This window comes from Podarcis bocagei, assembly GCF_964188305.1.
Source record: "Podarcis bocagei genome assembly, chromosome: 7".
Lineage (NCBI taxonomy): Eukaryota > Metazoa > Chordata > Lepidosauria > Squamata > Lacertidae > Podarcis > Podarcis bocagei.
Window position 1 is genome coordinate 40,436,293 of NC_138132.1, and position 19,891 is coordinate 40,456,183.

Here is a 19,891-nt window from a genome sequence, read left to right on the forward strand (position 1 = left end):
TGTAATAAAGAGATTGATTGATTGGTTATGTGAAAATGAAGCATAATTTGTATGACAGTCACCATGGGAAGAAAGTGATTCTGTGCTTTCTGTCAGAGAGGACAGCCGCTTAACATTTCTGGATTCCAAGCAATGGGAGAGGTGAGGGAAGCACGATGGGACGTCCTTGCAGGGCAAGAGGCATGACAAGGAGCATCAGGGATCTTCTCCGAAAGACGGCCTGTTTTGCCTATGGAAGGATCTTGTTCTTTATTCAGCTGCTGCAGAAGGAAGTTGTTTGTGGAAACAAGAGACCTGGCAAGAAGGAAACAATGAACAGGAACCACCCTTGACTGAGCCCAGCATCTCTGAATGAGTTAGCTTTCTTGGACTTTCAAACCAACAAGAAAAGCTACTTCAAACAGGAGTTTCATTAGTTGCCAACCCGTAAGTCTCCAACTTGATATTTTCAATCATTGGACATGTGGCATAGGGACTAATCCTGACCCTAACCAGAGGGTTTAATTGTCCCATAACCCATGTCCCCCTATAAACCAGGTCACATTGCTCATGGCATTAGTTAATGGACAGGAGGGCATGGTTCAATCCTGTCTTGGGTTTGCAAACAGGTACTTGCAGCCAAACCAGGATTTTGCCTCTTGCGTTTTCCCTGCACAGCAGCCAAGGCAAGAAGAAATAAAAGGTGCTTTTTGTGAGCATCAGCAGAGCACAGGAGAAGTCCTGCCTGCTGCACTTGCTTAGAAAAAGCAGCTTTCTTTCTCCCCTCCAAAAGGTGTCTATCACAAGCACCAGCAAAGGACAGGATCTGCTATCAATGCTCTTTTCTTCTTCCCCTCTACATCAAATTTGCAATCCCCATGCAAGAGCTTTTGACAGGTGGGAGGGACAACCTGCTTGTCAATTATGTGTCATGATAAAGATGGACTGTGACTCTTTCAACTAGTCACTTTTTCAGATTAGCCCACCTCACAGCGATGTTGTGATGACAAAAGTGTGTGTGGGGGGGCACCATGAATGCCATGTGAGCTGCTTTTAGGAAGGAGGGATAAAAAAAATTGAATGATAGACCTACGTTCCCTCCCCTAAATGAAACTGCCAAACTTAATTTACCTTTGGCTCTCCTTCAGCAAACTGATGGTGTCCTGTTGCTTTTTAAGCTGCTTTAATTCAAAAGTTAAGATGTCCACCTGGGCATTCAGCTGCTCATTTCTACTTAACAACTCATCTAGGAGAAAAATATCAGCAGATGAGCAAACCTAGAGTTGTGCTTGATCAAAGGCATGGGAAAAGGTACAGAGCAAAGTGACCCATGGAACCCCACCTATTATTCTAACTATGATCATTTGAAGTCTTTCAAATGGCTTTTTGGGGTATCCATTTTATTCTGAATATAGGTGCAGCAGAAGAACAGAGATAGTATGAAAACTGAACTGGAACATGCACCCCTTCGGAGACTTTGTTTTACCACCTGTATTGTAGACTTCAAATGTACTTTTGTATTGTTGAGATGCTGCTACTGCTGCTTAGTTTGTTGCAAACTGCCTTAAATTGTTATCAACACTTTTAACCTTTTTTTAAAAAAACACCACAATTTTATTTATAGCCTGCCTTTCCTCCAATAAACTCATGTCCTCACTCCTCCTGCCCCCTATTTTATCTTTGTGATTGGCCCAAGGAGGTGCAGTAAACTTAATGGCTATCAGCAGGGTTCAAAATCTGGTTCAGCTCCTTACTGGGGCTGGGGCTTGTGCCTGTGATCTTCAACGCCAGCCCGAGTCTTGACTCGAGCAGGAGAGATAGTCAATCTCTCATTCATCTGGAGCATGTAGAAACAGCAGTTAGGCTGACTGATTATGTGAAAGCCTCCCTCAACACAAGTGTAGAAAAGATATGAAAGTCCTAGCATTGACAAGTCCAGTCAGACATCCGTCTGGTATTTAACCAGTGAACTTACCATAAGAGAGAGAATATATTCCGTGGGAGCTGGAACTGGAGGTGGCGGCGGCAGCAGCAGCACCTTCCACACCTTGTTCTTTGAAAGGTGGGCTCTGACTCTCTTCCACCTTCTGTTGGGGAGGGAAGGAAAGAGTTGGTAGGGTAGTTCAACAAGGGGGAAAGGCGACTCTGTTGGTCTGACATAAATATGTGGCCACACATGTGAGATCAAGAAGGTTTCTTCTTTAGGCTGGGTTAGAGATTTCTGAAGACAACACCATCCCGTCATCAATCAGCCCAGGACCTTCTAAATAAAGCAATGTTTGTTTTTTTGGCATTCAGATGCAATGCATGTAATGAAACCGCAACATAAAACCCCCATGACTATGAAGAGAGTATAGAGGTTTTGAGAATACTGGGTTGCAAAGAAGGTGCTGTAAGGGCCTGTGTTTCCTGGGAGAGAAATCCAGAGGCTGTAGGGTACTGTTTATGAGAGTGTGTGGCCGTGGGAGGCTACCCAGATACCCAGAGGGAAGGTGTGCTGTGTGGGTTTTGCATCACATTCTGGTGTTTAAAGAAAAATACAAAGCGCTCAGGCTCAGTGTCAGATGGCAGGAGGCCCCAGTGTGTTGGGGGTCTGTGGACATTTCTTGTTCTGTCAATTGGAGGTGGCATAGCAGCCGACGGGGCTGGCATGGAGGGTGGCAAGTGCTGGCGCAGACAGGCTGGGTCAGGGAGGGGTCCTTCTGAGTCCATGGGGGCTCTCAGCCACTGCCTGACCACTGGCACATGGTGATCCACATAAGTCACAGGCTCTGGGCTGGATGGCTCCATAATTCAGAGCAGCAGCACGGACTTGCGCACATGGCTTATCAGATACCTGGACAGTAAGTTATCTTAATTATAAAACATTAAATATTCTCTCATAAAACAGAACTAGGTTTGCTTCCACTTTACTGAGGAAGGAAGAGGGAAGCAATGGTGAACAGCACGTACCCTCATAGCCTTGTCGATGGCACTGCTGCAGTGCTGCTGAGAATACTTTGGTTGTTCCCTGGGAAGCTGGCAACTGAACCCCGAGGAGCTAGGGCCTAGCACGGCTTTGCGGGCTGAGCAAACATCCTGCTGTGAACGGGCAGCCACCATCAAATATGCAAGCAAATCGCGTGCTGGAGCTGCAGGACAATAAAAGCACAAACCAGATTAAAACATGGTAAGTGGGACCTGCAGCCAAATGTTGCAGTGTGGATATTGCTCCTGATCAGGGTTCCAGCCAACCAGCCCTGCCCTGTCTCAGGATAACCCAGTCAGCCCCACCCCACCCCACCCCATCTCTCCTGACCCTGTCCTTCACATTCTTTGGCTACTGCGCATACTCAGTCCCCAGTGACCTGCTTTGGATATTGTTGCTGTCGTTCCATTTCTGTTTTTCCCCCTTCTAAAGATTTTCTGTACTATTGAAAATTTCAGGATCCCCCAAAATATGTTGGTATATCCTGGTTGCTCTGTAGCTTTCAGCTTTTAAAGTTAGCTTTAATTTAGTTTTAATTTTGCATTAATTGGTTTTAACTCGCCTTATCAATACAACTGTATTTTACAGAGTGGTGACCAGAGGACATAAGTCTGGAATTTATCCGCTTGGAGGTCTGGTTTTTCTTTTTAAAAATACATTTTTATTAAAAGATTTTTAATGAGTAACAAAAGTACATTCAGTGTCTCTGTTTTCAAGTTGCAGAGTCCTTCATGGAGGGCAATTACATTATATTTTTAATGAATTCAGACTTGCCTGTAAAGGGAGTATTGCATAACACAGCGCTTTTCAGATAAGAGTGGCTGGTCATCTCATAACCCTGAAGAGCTGCATTTTTCTGTAGAGTAAAGTATCTGGGTGGTGTGCTCTCTACCTATTGCTGCTGTAAGCTACATAGTGTTTACTTTAGGTAAGAAAGACATTGGGTGCTGTAACATCTTGCATGAATTTGCTTCAGGCAAAAAAAAAAAAATCAACAGAGCTGGTCTTGCCTAGAGATTAGTAACTAGGCTAGGAGTTGCTGAGTCATTAAAGATGAAAGAATCTGCCCTACAGTTAAATTTGAAATATTACTTTATTTACTCAAATCTAATGCTCACCTTTCTTTGGCCAAATTAAGGTGCACATTTTGCAAAAACTAAGGTGCACATTAGATTCAATGGCGCATTTACATTTGCCAGCAAATACTTATTTTGGTTTCAAGGTTCTCAAAATTGAGGTGCCCATTAGATTTGATGGCGCATTAGACTCGAGTAAATACAGTAAGAAAAATAAGCAGATCCATCTGATAGGAGGTATGATGGTCACAAGAATGCAAAAAAAAGAGAAGACTAGAACAAGTTAAGCAGGCCAAACAAAGCCAAAATTTGTGTTTGATCCTACATGGTCCAAATTTGGCTACTATGCTGTTGGCACTCACCAGTCAAGTTCAGGGTTAGAAGTAGTAAAGACAAGAGGTGCTGAGCCTTTAGCTAGCCTGGGAGTTATCCTGTTTACCTAAAAGTGTTTACCCCAATGCCCAGGTGTATGTGACCTGGTTATCATTACTGTGTTGTGAGGGAAAGTCATTCTGCACATCCTCAGAGGTATTCTTCCTGTTTCAAAGGCCCCATGATCACAGCCTTGCATAGAATACAAGAATTGCATAGAATTCTTTGTGACCCCTGATGCAAATAGTCTGGTGATGTGCACAGCAAACAAGGACACTGAATATTGCCTGGTGACATGCTTGGCAAGTGGTCTGCTTCCCTTCTCTGAAAAGAAGGGGGTGGTGGGAGTTTTAGGCACATAGCCTGAGCCTAGAACAGCATACCAAGGAAATCCTTATTGATAAAAAGGGAGCCAGAGCCATTCCAATAACGATCCACTAAATCCAGGAGTTGCTGCAGGACAGTGACAAGAAGACATGGTTTCTCAGTGCTGCTGACAATACTTGCTGTCTGGAGAGGGATATTGCTATGCTCTCTGGAGTGAAGCTACAAAACACATAAGTAACATTTGTCACATCTGGACATATGGAGGCATTCTGACAAACATCTAAAATTTATTTATGCACATTTAAAGAGGTGGATTAAAGTTCGAGGGTAGGAGAGAATTTCTGACAACTTGTTTCTCAAATAAATCATGCAATTTCTTGGTTTTTTCAGTTGTTTTTGTAGCTTAGAATTTTTATATTATTATTACTAAGTAATTAACACAACGTAGACAACAAAGAGGCTGATACTGGTCTGCTCCTGGCCTAGCCCTCAGCCTTGCTAACTAGCTGTATGCCGTGCCTCATTGCCAATTTTTATCAAACTGGGTTTGTCCCGCCCCCAGTCTTTATAACTGAAGTTTAGATAATCTAGGCTCTCTCCTCAGTATATGAATCTGGTGTCTATCCTTTGCCACTGAGCTATGTCCTTGTTTGAAATCACAAGAGCAGGGCAAAGGTTCAATTCAGGATCAGCATCACTTCGACAGCCCATGATCCTGAGGATGAGGGAAAGGTACAACTGGAACCACTGTTTGACGTCCCTTTTGAAAGGCCTTATACCGTAATGAGGTATGTAAGAGTGGGGAATGGGATCCGGGGCTGGATGCCTAAGTCTCCCACTCCCAGGCCAACTCTGACAGGTTGGCGGAACTGCTCACTTGTCAATCACCTGATGTCATAATGTTGTCAGGTGACTGGTACCAGTCTAAGATCAAAGGAGGTTGCTGTAATGGCAGACCAGTGGTTGCAGTGATTACCTTTGATGATGCACTGTTCATGCCAACCAACTGACTGGCACTGGGAGCAAGCTTCTTGTTTAACATTCATTAACCACACACTTTTGAAAGAGTTGTTTTTCTAAAGTGGGTTTGTTGCACTAGGCTAGGGCAACAGAGTATTCTGACTCATTTTAGCTCCTCAAACCTAAAGTTCCAGTAAGAGTTTGAATATCTCTCACAAAATACTGAGAGTCTGGAAACACCCTGAGATACAATGGCAAGTTTATACAGTGGTGCCTCGCAAGACGAAATTAATCCGTTCCGCGAGCCTCTTCGTCTAGCGGTTTTTTCGTCTTGCGAAGCAACCCTATTAGCGGCTTAGCGGATTAGCGCTATTAGCGGTTTAGCGGCTATTAGCGGTTTAGCGGCTATTAAAGGCTTAGCGGATTAGCGGCTAAAAGGCTATTAGCGGCTATTAAAGGCTTAGCGGATTAGTGGCTAAAAGGCTATTAGCGGCTTAGAAAAAGGGGGGGAGCAAAAAAAAATCGGAACACTTGCAAGACGTTTTCGTCTTGCAAAGCAAGCCCATAGGGAAAATCGTCTTGCGAAGCAGCTCAAAAACGGAAAACCCTTTCGTCTAGCGGGTTTTCCGTCTTGCGAGGCATTCGTCTTGCGGGGCACCACTGTACTGTGCTGAAGAAATCAGCTGCAGCAGAATGGGGCTGGGAGGAACAGATGAAAGGGCAAATGAATGTCACTCAGAACAATCTGAGGCATGCCCATAAATGTCTCACAGCCATGCTAAAGAACAGATACCACACATGCTTCATTAGGCAGCATACCACCCCATGATCCTTCCCCTGCTCTATCTGCTCCACAAAGAGGATCCAGAACAAAGCACTCACCTCCATTACTGGCTCTTTAAAACAGTGCTTGGGGGTTACTGGAGTGTGCTGGCTGCTGGTATGCTTAAACTCCATTCTTGAAGGACTGAGAGATCGGCAGGCTGGCGGGTCTCGCCCTTTCCTGGATGTGGATGTTAAGGCTGTAGCCGATTGTGAATTCCCAAGAGACACCTCACTTAACAAAGAACGATGCTTCGAGAGGAAATCTCCAAAGCTTGTAGAAGCTGAATTGAATAATGAAAGAAAGGAACTGTTTGGTTAGCAGATGGGAAAGAAAGGCTTACACTTGTCACAAGGCATCTTTAATTCCCAGCCATCTTGAAGGTGGGCTATTAGTCCAGTTCTATCCTCCACCAGCCCAAAAAGGGCCTGAATTATTTTCATAGTGGCTAAGCATCCAAGCACTGTAACAGAGCAAAGAATAACAGTGAAGACACCCTGTCTTCCCCACTCTTGATCTAAATGCATGATCTCTCCAGAGTTGATGTCTGAAAAAATAAATCCTGCAAGTCTGCAGGTCACTGTACACAGTACTGCTTCACTGATGCCCTTGGTGTCATAATTCCTCAGATAGTTTACACTTTTTTTAAGGTGTCAAAACAAATAGATAAATACTAATCCAGCATTTGTTTAAAAGGTGATTAGCTTACCCAAAGCACTGGGGACAAGGTAGCAAGTTAGGCTGTTGAGCCAAGCTCACTGGCATGCATGCCCATAATTTTATTTCTCACCCACTGTGAGCTCCTCTTTTCCATTTCCCCCCAAGATTGAAAGCAAGCGGCCATCAATTTTACACTTGTGGCCAACTCTCGAAAACAAATGAAACCAAAGTAAAATTTAGGCCAACCAAATTCCAAAAATTCTGGTAGCCATGCCCAAATCCTCCATGCTTTCTATGGTTCACAATCAGACCTGTGCAGGGGAGGGGGCAACCAAGTATGCTTGCCCCGGGCCTCAGAGGGCTAAGCCGGCTGGGGCCCCCTCCTAGGACTTAACACTGTCATGCTAATAATTTTATTCTAACAAGACTCCCACTCCAGGTCTCAGACAAGCTGTGCACAGGCCTGTTCATCATGCAACTTTGGTGTAACAAAGTAGTCCTTCCAAATGCTCCTACAGGTAGAAAGAGTACACCATCACCCATGTGTGAAAATTCTTTGGAAGAGTGGGTTCAATCCAAGCATGTGTGGTGACAAGAGCTGTAAAATCATTTCCCAGTGGAGAAGCTCAGGATACTTTTACCAATGGAGCATGGTAACGGGCTAAACATAGCAGAAACAGTTGTGAGGATCAACTTTGTTCTCTCTATTCATTTGTGCCCTGTTTTTCCGCCCTTTTGTGGGTATTTCTCCTAACTCCCAGATTTGAGTATCAGTCTCATAACTACATTCACTTACGTACTCAATAGATAGAGGAACAAGAATCTTTGCTGTAATTATTAGTTTTCAAGAAAATGCACTTTATAAAGTTTGAGAATGGAATCAAATTGCTCCCCCATTCCTAGTCTCACTTTAGGCCTGCCTCTTTAAAGCTAAGTGGAAGAGATAGAGTAATGATCTTCTCTTCTACGGCTATTGACTATTGGTACCTTGGGTTACATATGCTTCAGGTTACAGACTCCGCTAACCCAGAAATAGTACCTGGGGTTAAGAACTTTGCTTCAGGATGAGAACAGAAATCGTGCTCTGGCGGCGCGGCGGCAGCAGGAGGCCCCATTAGCTAAAGTGGTGCTTCAGGTTAAGAACAGTTTCAGGTTAAGAACGGACCTCTGGAACGAATTAAGTACTTAACCCGAGGTACCACTGTACACTGAATTCTGAAATTTAGGAGAAGGCCCATTGCTCAGTGTTTTTGCCTTCATGCCTCTTTCTTTGAAGCTGAAATTTGTGAACAGAAGCTGGCTGCTCATTATACTGTTGACCACCTGTATTTTGCAAAAGGAGAAGGCTAAGAAATATTATTAATAGTGGCAGAAAGTTGACATTTTGCGTCACCAGGAGAGAACCAAACAAAGATTTCCTCTCATTCAGAAAGGTTGGGAAAGACTGAAGAAGTTACATCTTGAAAACTAAGACAATAAAGCCAGCCTTTACCTGAGCTGAGCTTTAAGGGACTTGCATGGTCTGCATCCACTTCTGAGTGCTGTCCCAGGAAATCTCCACATGAGGACCGGGCAGGAGCCAGGACTTCGTTAGCAAACTGTGAGGTGTAATTACAAACATCATCGGCTGCCGTCTTCTCATTCCTCTCATCATGAAGCCTCTTCACCAGCTCCCTGCGATTAGCAGAGGATGGGAGGTACAGGTGCTCATAACTCTCTGGCCTGAGGTTGGTCTTCCCTGCATCATCACTCAGACTCAGCCTCCTAGTTGGAGAAGCAGCCCGGCCAAGGTCAAGAATGTCCACTTTCCTATTTCCCATTTCTCTTTTTCCTGGACAGAGGAAGTCTAGAGATGAGCCTTCAGAAAAGGACACGTGAAACTTCCCCTTACCAGACACAGCTCTGCTTTTCATCTGGGAGGGCAGGGAAGTCTGTGCCTGCAGGGCAGTGGGAGACCGGAGTTTCTGTTCTGCAAGCAACAAGCAGAGGGAGGACAATACAATTCACTTGTTCATTCATTAAATATATTTTTATTCAACAAGCAGCATAGATGGCTCAAAAAAAACCCCTCTAAGTGGTTTACATAAATTCATATCAGGAGTTGTTTCCATTTATCACAAGATAATCATGGTTAATAAACTTTGCTGGGAAGAAAGAGGTGTGAATTTAGTCACACTTAAGATAAGGTTCCATTTATAAATTAAATTATGTGGGTTGACAGATGTTTATTTCATGCTCTGAGGCAAAGGCTGAGTGAGCCAAAAAACTGGAGCTCTAGTGCAGTGTTTCCCAACCACTGTTCCGCGGCACACTAGTGTGCCGCGAGATGTTGCCTGGTGTGCCGCGGGGAAAATTAAAAAATTCGAAAGATTTTTTTTTTTAAAGTCAAATTTTCGATTGGGGCGCCGTCACTAGATGACCCCTGGGGTTCCCTCCCTCCCGCTCTGTGCCTCCCTCCTCCTCCTCCTCCGGGGAGGCCCTTCCTGGCTCTCGGCCAAGGCTTGGCGGCTGCCACTCACTTACTCGCTCGCCCACCCGTCCCTCCATCCCTGCACCCGGCCTCTCCCCCCCCCGTCCCCGGCGCGGGGGCTGCCGGGATCCGTAGTCCCCTCGCCCTTGGGCTCCGCACCCACGCGGGGTGCGCAAACTACGTTTCCCAGCGTGGCCTGGCGGGCCGGGCGTTTTGTTTGAAGCGCTCTTCTCCCGGCCATGGAATGAGCGCAGCGGCGGCGGCCGGGCAGGCAGGGGCTCTTCCGCGCAGACCCCACGCAGCCTGCCTGCGCCCCCGCGGAGATCGGGCGGCAGGATGGAGCCCGGGGATCCCCGCGGAGGCAGAGCGGCAGCGGCGGAGTCTGCCCCCCAGGTAGGGCTGCGTTGGGGGGTTTTTATTTTTGCAATGCTGCATCCGTGCCGGAGGGGACGCATCGGACCGCAGGGAGACCCCTTGGCGGGCGTGCAAGGCAATGCATGCGTGCAGGCGTTGCATGGAGTGCAGTGCAATGCAATGGCAACGCGGCGCCCTGCATGCATGCATGCAACTTCCACCGGCGCTCCGGACTTGGCAGGTGAGGGGGGTCCCCAGTGGGCGGCAGAGAGAGCCGGGAGGGCGAAGGGGAGCCGGGGGGGAGCAGCACTGCTCCCCGAGCCGAGCCCGGGGGGAAACTTCGGCATCGTTGCGCCAGGTGTTGGAAGCGGAGGCTGGCGGGGGCCCCTCACCTGCAAAACCTGGTCGCCTCTCATATATTTCGTGCATTGCATTCATCGCCCGCTTTCTCCTCCAAGGAGCTCCCGGGGGCGCGCGTGGTTCTCCCCGTGTTATCCTCGCAACAACAGCCCTGCGAGGTGGGTCAGGCGAGTGGCCCAAGGGAGCACCCAGGGATTGTCCTGGCCAGGTGGGGTGATTTGAACCCTGCTCTCTGCCCAGTCTTCGTCCTCATTTAGCCCCCACATGTGCATGACTGTGCATGACTGAGGTTTTCCCCCCTCGTCTTGGCTATGGTGTGAGTCTGTGCTGTTAATTAATGGGGTTCTGCCTTCGGAGAAGATGAGCCAGCCCTCAAGGAGGTGATTATGTAATTGGTAGCAATTCATGTCCCTCCCGGCGTGACGCTGCGCGCTGACGTCACGGGGCTGTAATGGTGGTGTGCCTCGAGATTTTTTTCATGAAACAAGTGTGCCTTTGCCCAAAAAAGGTTGGGAAACACTGCTCTAGTGGTTGAGAAGCATATTAGCAATATACCTGCCATTTATATTGATAGTTGCAAAAAGAAAACCCATCAATCACTCAAAACTTATCCTGTAAATTATATTTTTGTACCAAACTGAAAAACATCTCAAGAAGTTGAAATAAAACCTTGTAAGAAACACCCAAATCTTCAAATAGTCACGTTTTCATCTAGATTTAGGCCTAGTATTCAGAAAGAGCAGGTAGGTGGTAGGCCCATATTTGGACTGTTCCACTTCAGACTGCAAGTGGACACTTACATGATGGAATATGGGTCCCCATGGGGGGGGACCTCAGAGGTAGAAGCCTTCTTCACCTTGACATGCAAGGTGTGTTTTTTAACGTACTGATGAAATCTTCAGGCTCAAGCAGCAGAATCTGGATAGATTTTACTACTTTCTGTCTGCTTTTTTGTGAGAACTGCCCTTAGAGAAACATCAGAATCAGGAGAGTCATCTGACCCCTAAAGGCTGAGAATGCACACAGATTTTTATGAGGTTGGAAAAGGAAAACACTCACCTCTGTCCAAAGAGTTGTGACTCAGAAACTGTCTTGCATTTACATTGTCTAGCTGGAAGAAATTACAAAGTCAATATTCTGTCCAATAGCAAGAGTTACTCATTTGTTTCAGAAAAATCAGTCTTTCACCTTAACTTTTGGCATTGCTTTACCATATAAGAGTTTTAAGTATTTTGCATTTCAGTTGCTTTCTCCAGGCCTGGGGGTGGAAGCACATCTGGTTTTCATTTTGGCCCTCCCCCCCCCCCCACAAAATGTTTCTGAGAGGCCATAAATGGATCTAGGGGCAGAATTACCGGTAGGCATTTCAACAGGCAAGTGGTAGCAAACACTCATAAAACTAACCATCATGCCACTGTCCCCAGAAGCACCATGTGATATGAGGCGTAGGACAATGAACTGTCATATAGGCCTACTGTTTCTCTCCTTCTAGTCTGTGAACTAGCCTGGAGTTTACTGACTTCACTTAGTTGTATAACCCAAAATGTGAACACATGTTCTAGTCACTTAATGAACTGATACAAATGGGATGGACAAAAAGGGTAGGTTTGGCATTATCATGCTTTATATATAAGAAAGGACATAAACAGGGGGATTGCCACAATTTTGAAAAGGAAAGGCCTCCCTCTCAATGCATATGACACCTAAAAACTTTCTACAGCTGACATTGATGCAACTGTACAGTTAGAGGACACAGAAGTTTAACATAGCAAAGTGCTGCCCAAAACAGCAGCAGAAGCCACCTGCCTCTGTTTGACTTCATCAAGCCCACTTACCAGGATCTGGTCCTTGTTTCCTTTAGTTAATTTGCTGGTTGGCAACACAGAAACAGGCGATGTCTTTAGAAATGAGTCTCTCTCATCATGGCATGACATATGGCGAGGAGATGAATACTTTGTACCTGGTTTCATTTCATAAGGAGAAATAATGATGAGCACCCACTGTTCGTTTGCAGAAGAATCAGAATGAAACACACCCACGTGTTCCAGACTGCTGAGGCCCATCCTTTTGTTTTGCTCTTACAGGAAACTCCTCAGGGGGCATTTATCCATTTCCTTGCCTTGGCAGCCCAGTGGGGCACTAAACCCATTTATAGCTCCCAGATATACCACTGAGCTCAGATGTACCATAAAATACCCCCAAAATAAATAACTGCAATACCTTCCTGAGTTAGAGAGAAAAAATCAAGTATAATCTGGGGAGAGAGATAAATCTAAGTGGGGAATAGTGTCACAACTCTGCTGGGTTCAAAAATCTGTCAACCCAATTCCCCAAAACCAAGGGTTCTATCAAAGATCAGAACACCACCCCACAAATATAAGGTTTTGTTATTTAAAAAAACCCCACACAGTATTACAGTCAAAGGAATAAACAAAGAAAACATTGGTTCAAATTAGGGATGGATGGAACAGTCTTAATTATACCAGTTCGTTTCCATGTTACATGTGTTGACCAGGAAATTTGTTTCATCCCATTTCTGTGAGGATTTTCTAGAATCTACATGAATGCAGGACTTCTTTAAAATGCTCACAAAATAGTCTGGGGGCTGTCTTCTCTCCCCACCTTTTTTTACAGGTTCTAGCTATCTGAAGTGGCTAATGCACACTGCTCCTCTGCCACACACATTTATACAGTGGTGCCTCGCAAGACGAAATTAATTCGTTCCGCAAGTCTCTTCGTCTTGCGGTTTTTTCGTCTTGCGATGCACGGTTTCCCATAGGAATGCATTGAAAATCAATTAATGCGTTCCTAGGGAAACCGCCTTCAGACCAGACTGTCCCCGGACCTCTTCTGAAGGCTGGGGGGGGGGGGACAAGGGCTTTTCTTCCCACCCCCAGCATTTTAAAAAACCCTGGGACAGCGGAGGACTTCTCCGCTGTCCGGGGCGATCTTAAAATGCTGGCGGGCGGCATTTTAAAATCGCCCCGGACAGCGGAGGACTTCTCCGCTGTCCGGGGCGATTTAAAAGCCCCTGGGAAGGCAGGCAGGGGGGACAAAGACTTTCGCCCCCTGCCCGCCTTCAGAAGGTGTCCCCGCCCCCCGCCCCACTTCGGAACAGCTTTCCGAAGTGGGGCGGCTGGGGCAGGTGTCCCTGCCCCCCCCCGCCCCACTTCGGAACAGCTTTCCGAAGTGGGGCGGCTGGGGCAGGTGTTCCCCCGAGCGCTTCTAAAGGCGGGCGGCGGTGAGGGAATCCCTTGGCCCCCCGCCGGACTTCAAAAGAGCTTCGGGAAGTCCCGCGGGGGGCCAAGGGATTCCCTCACCGCCGCCCGCTTTTAAAAGCACTCTGGGCAAAGCAGCGAAGTGCGCTGCTTTGCCCAGAGTGCTTTTAAAAGCGGGCGGCTGGGAAGGAATCCCTTGGCCCCCCGCCGGACTTCAAAAGAGCTTCGGGAAGTCCCGCGGGGGGCCAAGGGATTCCCTCCCAGCCGCCCGCATTTAAAAGCACTCCGGGGAAAGCAGCGAAGTGCGCTGCTTTGCCCAGAGTGCTTTTAAAAGCGGGCGGCTGGGAAGGAATCCCTTGGCCCCCCGCCGGACTTCAAAAGAGCTTCGGGAAGTCCCGCGGGGGGCCAAGGGATTCCCTCACCGCCGCCCGCATTTAAAAGCACTCTGGGCAAAGCAGCGAAGCGCGCTGCTTTGCCCAGAGTGCTTTTAAAAGCGGGCGGCTGGGAAGGAATCCCTTGGCCCCCCGCCGGACTTCAAAAGAGCTTCGGGAAGTCCCGCGGGGGGCCAAGGGATTCCCTCACCGCCGCCCGCATTTAAAAGCACTCTGGGCAAAGCAGCGAAGCGCGCTGCTTTGCCCAGAGTGCTTTTAAAAGCGGGCGGCTGGGAAGGAATCCCTTGGCCCCCCGCCGGACTTCAAAAGAGCTTCGGGAAGTCCCGCGGGGGGCCAAGGGATTCCCTCCCAGCCGCCCGCATTTAAAAGCACTCCGGGCAAAGCAGCGAAGTGCACTGCTTTCCCCGAGCGCTTCTAAATGCGCTGCGCTTCCCCGCTGTCCCAGAGATTTCCCTATGGGCTTTCGTCTTGCGAAGCAAGCCCATAGGGAAATTCGTTTTGCGAAGCGCCTCCAAAACGGAAAACCCTTTCGTCTAGCGGGTTTTCCGTCTTGCGAGGCGTTCGTCTTGCGGGGCACCACTGTAATCCTACCATAGTTCTTCCTGGGAGTGACAACATCACCCAGGGAGATTGTAGGGCAAACACATGGGGGCCTTTGTACCGTGTGTGTGTGTGTGTGTGTGTGTGTGTGTGTGTGTGTATCTTACTAGCTGTTAAAATAGTTGAAGGCGGGCCATATCCTATACGATATGAGAAGATTTAAAATACCAGGGAGTAAGTTTGGGTGAGAAATCTAAATCCCTTCTCCCTGACCTTTAAACAGAATATAAATTGTGCAACATTGTAAGAAAAGCTTTCTGATAACCCCATCTGAAGACCCTAAATGCATTTGAAAGGATTTGTTTGAGAAGATGACATCAAGGGATTACCCACTTGAGGGTATCTTTGCTTCAAGGCATTGTAGCAATATACAGTTTTGCCCCTCAGGGGAAAGGGATGGTTAGGATCTGTGGTGAAACAAACACCAGCAAATTGCAGCCACACACATTTCCTCCTTAAGAAAGGAGGGAAGGCAAGTCAAGAGTCTGAGTGAAACAAAGGTCAGATATCAACTTACAGACTAGCTATAGAAAGGAGAGATCAAGCATGATCCACGCTTTAAAGCTCTGTGTCCAAGCACCATTTTTTTACTCCAGAGTTTTCCCTATGAAAACCTACTTTTGGCAATCCGTGAAAACCTGAATGGCCATTTGTTGCATGTCAGCTTTAAAGCATGTGTTTTCACAAGGAAAGCTGGGGGGCTAAAAGAAGAATGTCCAGACACTGAGCTTTAGAGCACAGAACTGTGCCTAGAAAGAGTGGGGCAAAAGGAAAGTGTGGACACACTCACAATTGCAAGAATGCCTTGTAAAGCTCAAAGCAGCCAATATCCAAGCATGTCTCATGGAGAGTCAGTCACTCATCAGAGCCCAACTGGATCAGGCCAGTGGCCCATCCAGTCCAGCATTCTGTTTTCCACAGCAGCCTCCATGAAGAAGCAGGACATAGAGGCAAAAGCTCTCTTCTGTTGTGGCTTCTGGCAAAGGGGCATGCTGGGTCGGCAGAGTCAACGGTCAGGGACAATGGCAGCTTCCAGACCAGATACAAGGGCAGCACCACATAATATACATGAGCACAATCAAATATTCAGGCTAAGCATACTGAGGTTTTCCAATCCCAGTGTGATTGTCTCATAAAACCTACCAGTACGTGTCCTGTTGCTCTCTGTATTCATACTGGATGTTGCAAAGCTTTCTTGGTCTAGCACTTCACTCCTCATTGTATTTTCCCTTGAGGTAAATTTAACAACAGCGATGTTAGGATTAAGTAACCTTCAATATCAAGCACCTCCTTTCCCATCCAAAAGTGTTACTTTTCATCAGACCACTTCCATACCTTGACTCGTCTTTTTCCAATGGATCCTCTTTGCTCCTGAGGTTAAAATGCAGGTGGGCAGCTTTTCTCTCACGCTTCCTAATAGTTCTTTCATCTATGAAGAAGAAGACATGCAGGATCAATGACTGGCTTCAAAGAACGGTAGCAATCATGTGAAATCATAATGGTGCCATGTGATTGACAGATGGGTTGCTCTACCAATCTGTTAGAATTAGCCTGCAGAGGTGGGGACAGATAAAGATCTGGCCCACAGGACCATAACAATTCTCCACTCCTGGACCAAAGTGTCAGAAATAAAGGGCAGCAGCAGCAGCACTAGAAATTATGGAGACAGGCAGCCATTTTTCTGCCTGTAGGCTTGGTGTCATTTGTTTAGAATACTAATATCCCACTTTACAGCATCACATCAGCTTACAAAGGACAATAGAATTACAGAAGTACCACAAAATTCATCTGATAATGTGATTATTCAGGTGATATATCCTGCCCTCCTTTTTAGTATTTACTTTGGTATCTGATTACTAGGCAGCAGAGCCCACCAAGGACTTATGAGGCAGTAAAGAAATGGGACCAAGCAGTTCAAATTCACTCAGCACATGATATAAGCAAGTATAAGGTTTATCCTGTAAACTATGGAATGCTTATCCTCACTGTCCAGTAATTTCCTAAGAGTTTTAGAGAGCAGAGTGACTAGCCCAAGGCCATTCAATGAACCATGCCCAAGTTGGGTCTCTCATGTCTCCCTATGCTTTACACCTGATATGTCCAAAGTCTGTTTTGGGGGCCTAATCCGGCCCGACAGTCAATTTAATCTGGCCCCTGTGCCAGTATATGTCCTGGGTTAAAATCCTAAGAAAAGCTCAGCAACTTCAATCCCCAAAAAAGCTCAAAATTTTTGGGGTTAAATCCTTTAAAAAGCTCAAAACTTCAATCCTCCAAGCCTAAAAAAAGCTCACGCATGTTCACTTCATCAAATGTGGCCCTCTTTAAAAAAGTTTGGGCACCCCTGCTTTACACCCTACTGGCTCACAACACCACAAAGTCATATTTCACCCAATCCTTGGAGTTGTGATCTTGCAAGTAAATACAAAAATCTCTACCAGGCCCATCATAAACACACCAATTCCAAGGAAGAAGCATGGAATGAAGACTGTTTCTGTATATATGACACACACACCTCCAAAATGCAGAAAGATTGCTGGAACGTGCTATTTTTTTATTTTAATGTAACTATAAAACTATGTATGTTCTGTGTTCTGTGTCACTTCTGATGAACTGAGTGTTTTTTTCCATCTAACAGCTAACTTCCAAATGTGAAATGTGTAAGTTGAACAGACATAGAGGTCTTTCTTACCGTATCTGCAATGTTAAGCAATAGTTAGCATAAACTAAGGTTTGTAATCCAACAACAAACCATGGCTTATGAATGTGGTTGGTTTGTGGTTAACAAGCCATGGTTAAGCTGCCGGGCAGGGTTTGGGTGATCAAATAAACCACAGTTTAGTAAACCATGGATAAACACTACACAAGAACTAGGCCACAGTTTTAGGTACCATATTGCCTAACATTTGTTTAGAAAGCCACATGTGTGGGCAATCTCTGCTACTTCTATGCCTCTTTTCATAAGCAGCATTCTAGTATTGTTCATGAAATACATTGACAACACTAACACAACTCAGGGCATCTGGCCACAGAGATGCCCTAGGGCCCCTTGCACCTTCAGCAAGGAGCTGTATTACATCCTCCTCAGGGGAAAAAAATCACTTTACTGCAATAGCCACATTAGAAATTACTATATTTTACACAACCCAAGTACTCGAAATCCTGGTAAGCCTTGTAGACTGGAGCACAGGCCAGATCCTTTGCTAACTGAACTATTTTGGGTTGCAGTTTATTTTTTAAAAGCAAATGTTCCAGTGAGTGCTGGTCCAAAATACCCACAAAGTAACTTGCCCCCCCTCAACATGAGCCCAAATCTATATATTCAGCATGTTATTGAACATATTGTTTAATACAGTAAGGCTTGTATCTCTGATGCCAAAAAAATTGACAAAAAGCACAATTCTCTGCAGGCCTACTCAGAAATAAGCCCCATTGAATTCAATAGGATTTACTCTCATATTAAGTGTATAGGATTGCTGCCTAAATCTGCAACTCTACTCAGGCATATATATTCCACAGAGTTGGTCTGACACCTTCCTAGCAAAAGGAAGAGGCTGCTGTTAGGGCTCATCATTGCAGCAGCCTGTCCTGATCTGTGACTGCTGTGCTTTGCCAACTCACTAGGTTTGACTGAAAGGCAGTTACTGCAGGGTGGGGGTAGACATATTTTGAAAGCCCTCTCTCCCTTCTCCTCTCTTGCCCTGTGCTGCAGGATGCAAAAACGGGCTAATGCCACTTCATCTCCCAGTCAATCTCCAGTGGTGATTCCCCCCCCCCCACACGGCTTCCACACACCCACCCTGGTGGAGGCCGGTTTCACCAACTCCTAGGTACAGCTCTGTCCAGCCCTATTCTATGCTTGAGAATACTGCAAAGAAGGATGCAGGACAATTTCAAGGTAGATGGATGCAAACTAGAAATAAGGCATGGTATTCACTGAATCAAAACTCAAACATTTACTGGAATTTTGCTACGGTTCAAGGTACAGAATATGGCTTATGCTCCCAATTTGCTTTCTAAGTTCATTATATAGAAGCAACAATTGGTTATATGTCACCATTTCCCCGTTCTCTCTCTCCAAACTTACTCCACCACACCTTCCAGTCTTTGTATCAAGATTGGTTGTTCTTCAAGAAGATACACCATGCATGACAGGTAGCATCTGGAGGAAAACAAATGGTCTATAGCAGGAGTTCAGTCTAATCTTAAACTCTAGGGACCTGCAGTTTTCATTCAAAAACATCAGACTACTGACTAATCTAGCTATCCAAAGTGAGCACAAGTAAAATGGAAGATTCAGTGAGGCAAAGATTTGTGACAGCATAATATGCTTCTCCATAGCAACAGAAGGCAAAGCCCTTAGTACACAGTACAGCCACAAACACACGCCCTTTCATGGGCACACTCCCTAGAAACAGTGCACAGGGTCATGAAGAAAAGGGGGAAGGCTCAGTTCTAGGACTGCTAAATAATATTAAGCAGAGGTTCTCAAACTATGGTGTCAGACCATGGAGGGGTGGGTGTCTAGGCAATGTTTTAGAGGCAGATAGGATCCACAAGCAGTGGTCCGGGGGGGTGAGAGAGTTCCCCATCTACTTTAAATTTATGGGGGCAATGCACTCTCACCTGCCTCATCTGTTGGTCAGGAAAGAGAATTTGGGATTGGTATCCTGACCATCGATGTAGCTCCCCATGAGACTGGGTGACAGAGCTACTTGTAGTTACTGGCTGAAGCCATGACTGCAATGTTTGAGTAAACAATTGGAACAGTGACAAGCTTTGCCCTTATGCCAGCATCATAGAAATGACCTCTACTGTCCCTCCTTGCTTCATCTCTCACCTAGCATCTCCAGAGCTTGTAATCTGTACACAGTGAACAGTCTATAATCAGATTCCTTCCTGGTTACAGGGTTGAGACGCAGGTCCAGCTCTCTAAGGAGAGGCAACGCTTGAAGGCGGGCAACTTCCAGCAAGGATGAAACATGATTATAGTACAAATTCAGATGTTGTAACAATTGTAAATACTCAAGACCCTGCATGGAGAAAAAGACAAGGTTGCAATTTGAAAATAAAATGTTTCTTTAAGCACTGAACTTGATCTCACCAACTGAGCGAGTAATACATTGGAAGTGGGGGAGAGCGTGCATTTTCTCCATAACATGCATAGTTTTATAAACCTCCATCAGGTCTATCAGTTATCTTTTTTGACATTAAATGGCTCCAAATGCTTAAGGCTTTCCTCTTGAGAATATACTTTATCTGCCTGAACAAAATTGTTTGATCTTTTCCAACTCTTTGCTGTCCTTTATCAAGGACACACAGCATTCCAGTGTGG

The 19,891-nt window shown here is 46.0% G+C and overlaps 1 protein-coding gene across 5 annotated transcripts in view; it reads right to left on the reverse strand.

The window, feature by feature from the left end:
• Nucleotides 1–19,891, reverse strand: part of LRRC36 (leucine rich repeat containing 36) — a 26,792-nt gene continuing 6,901 nt past the window's right edge. The window contains exons 1-12 of one of the 5 annotated variants that reach the window (XM_081202130.1): nt 19,183–19,324; nt 15,895–15,988; nt 15,703–15,788; nt 12,185–12,309; nt 11,409–11,460; nt 8,658–9,134; nt 6,565–6,788; nt 4,779–4,941; nt 2,932–3,110; nt 1,955–2,066; nt 1,111–1,225; nt 1–294 (exon numbers count right to left, since the gene is read on the reverse strand). In XM_081202130.1, the coding sequence (XP_081058256.1) occupies nt 93–294; nt 1,111–1,225; nt 1,955–2,066; nt 2,932–3,110; nt 4,779–4,941; nt 6,565–6,788; nt 8,658–9,134; nt 11,409–11,460; nt 12,185–12,309; nt 15,703–15,778 (1,725 nt within the window). In that variant the 5' untranslated portion in view covers nt 15,779–15,788; nt 15,895–15,988; nt 19,183–19,324 and the 3' untranslated portion in view covers nt 1–92. Of the gene's footprint in view, nt 295–1,110; nt 1,226–1,954; nt 2,067–2,931; nt 3,111–4,778; nt 4,942–6,564; nt 6,789–8,657; nt 9,135–11,408; nt 11,461–12,184; nt 12,310–15,702; nt 15,789–15,894; nt 15,989–18,643; nt 18,831–19,182; nt 19,325–19,891 lie in introns of those variants that run through there. The other 4 variants (XM_081202133.1, XM_081202129.1, XM_081202131.1 and 1 more) reach the window with 4 other exon arrangements.